The sequence below is a fragment of the Calonectris borealis genome, chromosome 1 (genome assembly GCF_964195595.1).
Source record: "Calonectris borealis chromosome 1, bCalBor7.hap1.2, whole genome shotgun sequence".
Classification (NCBI taxonomy): Eukaryota; Metazoa; Chordata; class Aves; order Procellariiformes; family Procellariidae; genus Calonectris; species Calonectris borealis.
The window spans coordinates 186,738,919-186,747,154 of record NC_134312.1 but is presented as its reverse complement, the minus strand read 5'-3'; the positions used below and the strand labels follow the sequence as shown (position 1 = coordinate 186,747,154).

General features: G+C 43.7%; 1 protein-coding gene across 9 annotated transcripts in view; it reads right to left on the bottom strand.

Annotated features, from left to right (window-relative positions):
- Positions 1 to 376: 376 nt before the first annotated feature.
- Positions 377 to 8,236, bottom strand: part of AKAP11 (A-kinase anchoring protein 11) — a 56,429-nt gene continuing 48,569 nt past the window's right edge. For 4 of the 9 annotated variants that reach the window (XR_012671590.1, XR_012671607.1, XR_012671627.1 and 1 more), the window contains 3 exons: positions 8,059 to 8,216; positions 6,890 to 7,134; positions 378 to 1,494 (listed from right to left, as the gene is read on the bottom strand). Coding sequence is in view for 1 of the 9 variants with exons in the window: in XM_075139355.1 (XP_074995456.1) it covers positions 8,148 to 8,216 (69 nt within the window). In the remaining 8 variants the exon portion in view is untranslated. Of the gene's footprint in view, positions 1,495 to 4,751; positions 5,226 to 6,889; positions 7,135 to 7,750; positions 8,217 to 8,236 lie in introns of those variants that run through there. The other 5 variants (XR_012671593.1, XR_012671628.1, XR_012671592.1 and 2 more) reach the window with 5 other exon arrangements.

Here is an 8,236-nt window from a genome sequence, read left to right as displayed (position 1 = left end):
ATTAAAGCTGAGCAGAAGAACTGGTTAAAAACCATGTGCAAGCTAGAGAGGTACAGAAAAATGGAGTAATATAAAACAACAATATAAGCTGGGCCAGATGTACTCACTCATCACTAGACATGTTACATGATTAATCACTTGTCCTCATTGTAACAACGAAGCCAGGAAATCCACAAAACCTCAGTATGTATGTATGAGTGCATTTCTAGCTAACAAATTACAGCTATCAAGCTACAGAAAGAAGCATGCACTACACTTACTATAATTTAACATACTGGCCTTCCCTGAAAACCTAGCAAAATTTGCTAACATGCAAGCCCATAGCATCAAAACTATATATTTCAATGAGGGTAAAAATTCAAGCATTTAGCATTTACATGAGATTCAGCCAGAAAGACCGAGAAGGCTCAGTGCAACTTGTATAAAGTAGTTTATCGTAAAGGTGCTTATGATGGTTCAGCTAGGCCAACACATCCATCACTAACCATAAAAACAGAGCAAATATTATAAACAGGTTGTGGTGGCGTTACCTGGGGCCAAAGCACAAGGCTGGCTGCATTTCATGTCAAACCACTGACCAGCCCTGCTGCCGTTTGGAAAGTATGGCTGACATCCGATTGCGGGCCGCCCCATGAGGTTCACCAAACCACCAGCAGAAGAGTGGTTATGCTGCTTTCTTCAAAACATTTTTGTGGCTTTCTTGAGAACACAGTATTCGTCAGGTGAGTAGCACAGCCAGGATGGTTTTATCTCCTTGTTGCCATTATCTGTGCTTCAGTACCGTTCCAAAGGCCCCCCTTCTGCTCAGCCGTATATACACTGTATGAAGAACCATTCTCTGGAGGGGCTGCAGGCATCAGAACAAATTTTAAGGAGCATTTTCAGTCCGAACTCCCATATGCCAAGCAGGAAATAGCACCCAGTTATTTATATAACTCTACTCACAATATTTTTTATTTCTTTCAAACATAACTTAAATAACACACTTAAATTTTAAGCTGCAATTTTGTGGCAATCCATAACCAATACTTTCTCAATGGGAGAGGAATGCAATCCTGAAATGGTTACCTTCCTGTCTTCCCAAGAGGTGGTTAATTAGCTGTTGAATGAGCTATATGCACCTCAATTAATCCATGACCAGCTCCTAACATGCCTGTTAACATCCGTCTGTCACACATCATCCTCTGCTCCTGACCTGTTTCCTTGGAGCCTCATCAATCCAATTCAGCTTGGCAGGAGATGACTCCTTCACATGGAGAAGAGAGGGAGACCATTCCCACCAGCTCCCTGCGCAAAGGGCAGTAAGTGTCCGTCAGCTTCACAAAATGAGAAACAAATAAGCATATGACAGGAGACTTACCCAAAAGACCTTCCAGGAGCCCCACGTCAGAGCTATGTAGGGAATTCCCTTATTCCAGCCAAGCACAGTGTAATAGACACCATGCACCTTATTGCAGTCTTTACTGCTCTGGCTTCTATGCCAATGTAATGCCCCTAGAAAATGATACAAAGAGGGATAACATCACATGGAATTTCAGATTCCTTGCATTTCTCTTGTTATCTTTGGGAACTCCTAGACTTTCTGCCCACATAGCCATGGGTTTAGTACCACCTTGAAGGTAAGCCATCATCAAGAACAGGGAGAGAGACATTTCATCCTTATGACTAACCAAGTCAGATACTTGCCTTACAACATGATCAGCTTCCAAATTATGAGGGCTTTTCTACTTTCAACCAATTTGGGACAGTCTCTGAATGATTTCTGGATTTGCCTGAAAAGGCACACAATTTTCAAGCTTTATTAAAGGAAAGAATCTGAAATTGTAAAATATTCATTTGATTATATTTGGGAGCATAAGAAAAATGCTATCTATTGTGGTATTTGGCAAATACAAGGAGTGTTCCTCATTTTGAAAGTCCAAAACTCTTCAGAAGAGCCCAGGATCATTGTTCCACTTTATAGAGGTGGACATTCAAGGGCCCTTGAAGGACACAGTTTGCCTCAGGTCAAAACAAGGCATCAGCAGAGGTAGGTACCGAACCCACATTCACAGGCAAACTGAAAATAAAGCCCTTCAAGTCTCACGTATCTTCTCTCTCTCTCCTCTGGCACAGTAAGCTAGACTGATTTTTATCAGCCATGTGACTAAGCCTTGTTCGGTGACAGTTCACTGTGCACGTTTCAACAGAAAGGGAGAGGCTGAGCAGCGGAGGGCTGGCTGTTTGCCTTCTCCTGCTGCTACACTGCTGTCCAGACTAACTCTTCCCAAAGGAGATTTCACTTTCTTTGAGGGTATCAGACCATCTTCAGGGTTGGAGAAGTGCCTGGAATATGGGACCTGAAGTTGGGAGACCCTTTAGGAGCAGCAGACAGCTGCATCGAAGCCAAGTCAGAAAAGCAAAAGGCAGAGAAATTTCAGGTCCCAGAGTACCATGTGGGGTCAGTGCAATCTACAACCCCAACCCCTGCTGAAAGGCGGGTTGGACTGGGAAGGTGGACTGGAGAAAAAGTCCCACCCAGCAAGGACATCACAAACAAGAAAGAAAATCTTTGCAACCTTTACTCTTCTCAACAAAAAATCTTTTTACAAATATATTAACAACAAAAAGAGAGCCAAGGAGAATCTCCATCCTTTATTGGATGCGGGGAGGAACATTGCCACCACGGATGAGGATAAGGCTGAGGTACTTAACGCCTTCTTTGCCTCAGTCTTTAATAGTCAGACCACTTATCCTCAGGGTACTCAGCCCCCTGAGCTGGAAGACAGGGACGGCGAGCAGGATAAACCCCCCATAATCCAAGAGGAAGAAGTTAACGACCTGCTATGCCACCTGGATGCTCACAAGTCTATGGGGCCGGGTGGGATCCACTGAGGGAGCTGGCAGAGGAGCTTGCCGAGCCGCTCTCCATCATTTACCAGCAGTCCTGGTTAACAGGGGAGGTCCTGGACAACCGGAGGCTTGCCAATGTGACGCCCATCTACAAGAAGGGCCGGAAGGAGGATCCGGGGAACTACAGGCCAGTCAGCCTGACCTCAGTGCCGGGGAAGATGATGGAGCGGTTCATCTTGAGGACGCTCACAAGCCATGTCCGGGACAACCAGGAGATCAGGCCCAGCCAGCACGGGTTCATGGAAGGCAGGTCCTGCTTGACCAACCTGATCTCCTTCTATGACCAGGTGACCCGCCTAGTGGATGAGAGAAAGGCTGTGGATGTGGTCTACCTGGACTTCAGTAAAGCCTTTGACACTGTCTCCCACAGCATTCTCCTAGAGAAGCTGGCGGCTCACGGCCTAGACAGGTGCACTCTTCGCTGGGTAAAAAACTGGCTGGACGGCCGAGCCCAGAGAGTTGTGGTCAACGGAGTTAAATCCAGTTGGCGGCCGGTCACGAGCGGTGTTCCCCAGGGCTCAGTACTGGGGCCGGTCCTGTTCAATATCTTTATCAACGATCTGGATGAGGGGATCGAGTGCTCCCTCAGTAAGTTTGCAGATGACACCAAGCTGGGCGGGAGTGTTGATCTGCTCGAGGGTAGGAAGGCTCTGCAGAGGGACCTGGACAGGCTGGATCGATGGGCCAAGGCCAACTGTATGAGGTTCAACAAGGCCAAGTGCCGGGTCCTGCACTTCGGCCACAACAACCCCATGCAACGCTACAGGCTTGGGGGAGAGTGGCTGGAAAGCTGCCCAGAGGAAAAGGACCTGGGGGTGCTGGTTGACAGCCGGCTGAACATGAGCCAGCAGTGTGCCCAGGTGGCCAAGAAGGCCAACGGCATCCTGGCCTGTATCAGAAATAGTGTGGCCCAGCAGGAGCAGGGAGGTGATCGTGCCCCTGTACTCGGCACTGGTGAGGCCGCACCTCGAATCCTGTGTTCAGTTTTGGGCCCCTCACTACAGGAAGGACATGGAGGTGCTGGAGCGTGTCCAGAGGAGGGCAACGAAGCTGGTGAAGGGCCTGGAGCACAAGTCTTATGAGGAGCGGCTGAGGGAACTGGGGTTGTTTAGTCTGGAGAAGAGGAGGCTGAGGGGAGACCTCATCGCACTCTACAACTACCTGAAGGGAGGTTGTAGTGAGGTGGGTGTTGGTCTCTTCTCCCAAGTAACTAGCGATAGGACGAGGGGAAATGGCCTCAAGTTGTGCCAAGGGAGGCTTAGATTGGACATTAGGAGAAATTTCTTTACTGAAAGAGTGGTCAAGCCTTGGAACAGGCTGCCCAGGGAAGTGGTTGAGTCACCATCCCTGGAAGTATTTAAAAGACGTGTAGATGAGGCGCTTAGGGACATGGTGTAGTGGGCATGGTGGTGTTGGGTTGACGGTGAGACTCGATGATTTTAGAGGTCTTTTCCAACCTTAATGATTCTATGATTCTATGATTCCAAGACTGTAGAAACTGCAAATATTAAAACAGATGTTGAATTTATGACATGTGTGTTTGAACATTAGACTTGCAAACAGAAGACAGTTGGTAGGAAATTAATTTATGTTCAAATTAAGTGAGCTGCCAGGGTCAAGACTGTGTTATGACCACAGTTCATTCTCTTTCTTTTTCTCCTTGTTAGTTAGATACAATTAGATACATGAGCTTTAGCTTTATGCATTTCCAGTCTAATTATCTAAAAAAGGTTCACATTTTAAGAAAGAAAATTAAAAATGAACGATAGTAACAAACAACCTCCTCATTGCTGACGTGTATTCAGATTAATGGTTATTTCCCTAATTAATCTAAACCACTCATCCAGTGTATTTTGGATGACTGCAGCAAGGATGACTTCTTTATGTACTTAAATTTTCTCTTAACAGTTGTGGCAAGGCTAATAAACAGAAAAAAGTAAGTCAGATTTTAAACACACAAACTACAAGCTTGGCATATACCATAAGCAGTAGCATTCCAACACTTTAAGGAGAAGAAAAAAATCTCACAAAATAATTTTAAACAGAAATTACCATTACTCCTTCTCTGAAACCATGTCTCTAGGAGCCTCTCAAAAGCACTTTGATCATACGGATGAAGGCCCTCCAGACTCCTTGGGGAATTTCCAACACCCACCTCTTTATTTTCTCAGGCAGTCACAGGAAAAGAGGTTTTGTTGAAGATGCCAGCGTGTACTAGGCTCGTCAAGATGTCTCAGGCTTAACCCTTTAATGACTCTGACCACCCTGAAGATATTGTCTTCACGTTGTAGTTTACAGCATTAAATTAAGACATAAGCCAAGTCCCGAACCTCCTGAGCTAACAGGATGAAAAATCTGTGTATCATCTCTTGCTGCAGAAATGTTAGCCAAACATCTCACAGTCCTGCAACAGTTAGCTTGGAACCTCTTTTATGCCCAGTGCCTTTTAACTCCAATAGATTTAACTGTGAACTCTAACTCTTTTCTGATACATATTCCATAATATACTGTAAAGACTTCTGTTCAACAGGACAGCTGAGTATTGCCATTTCTCTTGACATAATTTCTCTAAACAACTACATTCTGATGAGCTTCTTTCACAGTTGGCTTTCCAGAGAGTCATAGTTTCCTAAAGAAACATTATCCATCTCCTCTAAATCTATGACTTCCAGCATGAGGAGATGGTTCCTTGTTGTATTTCTGTCCAGTCTGCGTTAGCATTTTTGTAGCAGCATGAATAGTATGTCTGATTTTTTGTGGTTAATCAATCCAGCTGCAACATCTGCTCAGAGCACAGTATTACGGGGCAATAATAATGAAAACATGTTCTTCTCAGAAACAGATACACTGAGAATTGTGTCCACTGTTTGTTATTAAATGTTACTATCTATCTAAACTGCGACCTGATGTAAGCGGGTGGGACAACTGGGATTTTGCCAGCTTTCAAAAGGAGTGAGTTTTGCCCTGTCTGTGTCTGGAAGCTGCTGTGATGCAGCACACTGAATATACATCCGCATGAATAATGTAATATGTTAGAGTTACATTATACTGAAGTATCAGCTTAAAAGTTACTTTCAGATCAGCATAAAACCTAAGGGTTTTGCAAGCAATAAGTTGGGTTCCAAACCAAAGCAACCACAGATTACTTTCCTACAGGAGTGAAAAACTCAGCCAAAAGCAAGTTTAGCTCTTCTTCACTGCTTGATGATTTCTGGTAGGCAAGCCTTATTCCATAGCCTCTCAGCTAAGACAACTCCCCTTGCTGGTTTTTAACCACTTCCGCCGGCCAAGAATGAGAAGGCCAAAAGTCACATCAGGACAACAGAGTAGGGTCAAGAAAGAAGCAGAAGATGACAGCCATACTACAAGACTAGACAAGGGTCAGAAAAAAGTAGAAACCAGCAAGAGCCACAAGGAAAGTGTAGGAGGAGACTTGGAAGTTTTACGAGGTGGAGACTGTACAAATTAAGAGATTGGCAGTAAGTGGGCTATAGGGGCCGATGGCAAAAAAAATACCACATTATCACACCATTTTTTTTCTCAATATTCATCTTATTCCTGGCCAAAGCACTGGAACTTCAGGAAACCAAGTCAAGTGACTCATACAAGTATTCTCTTTTGCCCATTCTTAATTAAAACAAACAAACAAAAAAACATACACATACACAAAGCTCCTTCACAGTCCTAGAAGCAGCAGCAGCAGCAACTTTTGGAGGAATGAAGGCAAGACAGACTATGTATTTTGACTACAGAGAGGCCCCATTTTCAGTCTTCACTCCTGTGGAAAGGTGTTGTGTGGTCATGGACTAGATAGCCTGTACCTTGACCACAGACATGGTCTAATGCTTGTCATGGTTAGTTCCCTTGCCCCAAGCAGTCACACGCTTTGTGGTTTGCCTTAACAGCAGGGGAAGAGACAGCATTTGATTAATATGGTGCTCAATAACCAGTAAGGTTAGTGCTCTGGGTACATTTCTTCGGCCTTGGCATGACTCACTTTCCGTAGCCACCTTCCAACCAGAGGCTCGGAGCAGTAACCAGCATGGAATTCAGTCACACCAGAAGCTCACGCTAGGGAGCAAGAGGAAGGTCCGAGCAACGGCAGCAGGAGATGGTGTAGCACACATGTTGGGCGAAGACTACGGATAGCTGGAGACTTAACTCTCAATTTAATACACCGAGGTTAAACAAAGTGCATGGATACTGTTCTGTGGTTGAATAAAGCCAGCCAGAACCAGACTGCTGAAAGAAAGAAAAATAAAGTCCAGGCAGGAAGAAAAAAAGCTCAGACTAATCTTGCACATGAATATCCTCCTCTTTTCCTTCACAATAATCTTTTTTTTTTGTTCCCAAACTCGCTGCCTGTCTTTTTTTGGCTGTACAATATTTTAAGAATAAGGTAAATGTTTACTCGCTTCAGTTAACGTATTTTCTACATGATTGAATGTGAGGCATTACCCAAATAAAAAAAAAAAATCTTTGAAATAGATATGGTAATGAAACAACAGAATGCTCCTTTTGGAAGTAATCTCATAAATACAATAGAAACCTCCTATAAACCACCATTGCAAAAATAAAGAATCAAGGAGAGTTGCACACGCTTACTGGTTTAAAAGTAACTTCAGCAAAAATTTCCTAATTCTTGAAATGAGAATGCTCTGAGATTCTTGAAATTCCTGCTCTGAGATTATTAGATTCACAACATATACATCAAAAAATATTAAGACAGCTATCTGCAATCTTAGAAACCATATCTGTGCACAACATCTCTGCTCAGCATTACTATTTTGGGGTACTTGATAATATGCTGTTTGGTAGATTTCACAAGATATCAAAACACTTCAAGATTTTGAATAGGCCTATGAAACTTCATGTTTCATACAACATTTTCATTAGCAGTGTATTCTTGCATTTGTCCAGAAGACTCTAAAGCTGGCTTTCACACTGATTCCCCAAATACTGTACAATGTGCCAAAGACCAACCTCAGTCCGTACGGAAATATCAAGCCAACCTCCCTAACCTAGCTTCCAGGCAAGATGAGATTAAGGTAGACTGGTTATTACATCCTACTTGTGTTGAGATATTAAGAGTGGATTTCTTGCCCAGTCTCTCCTCACAGAATCTATGCGATGCTTTACTTCATGTAACCGGAACTATGCGTTTACCTTTCAACCCAAAGACGGTAAAACAGTGTTCTCGCATTTTTCCTGGACACCAATTTAATTCTGTAAGAAGTATGCCATCTACTGATGCACTATTTACTACACCATTCTTCAAGCGCCGTCACACAACCACTGACCAAGACCAATCTTAGGTGTGTTAGCTGAAAAGAAAAATAATATT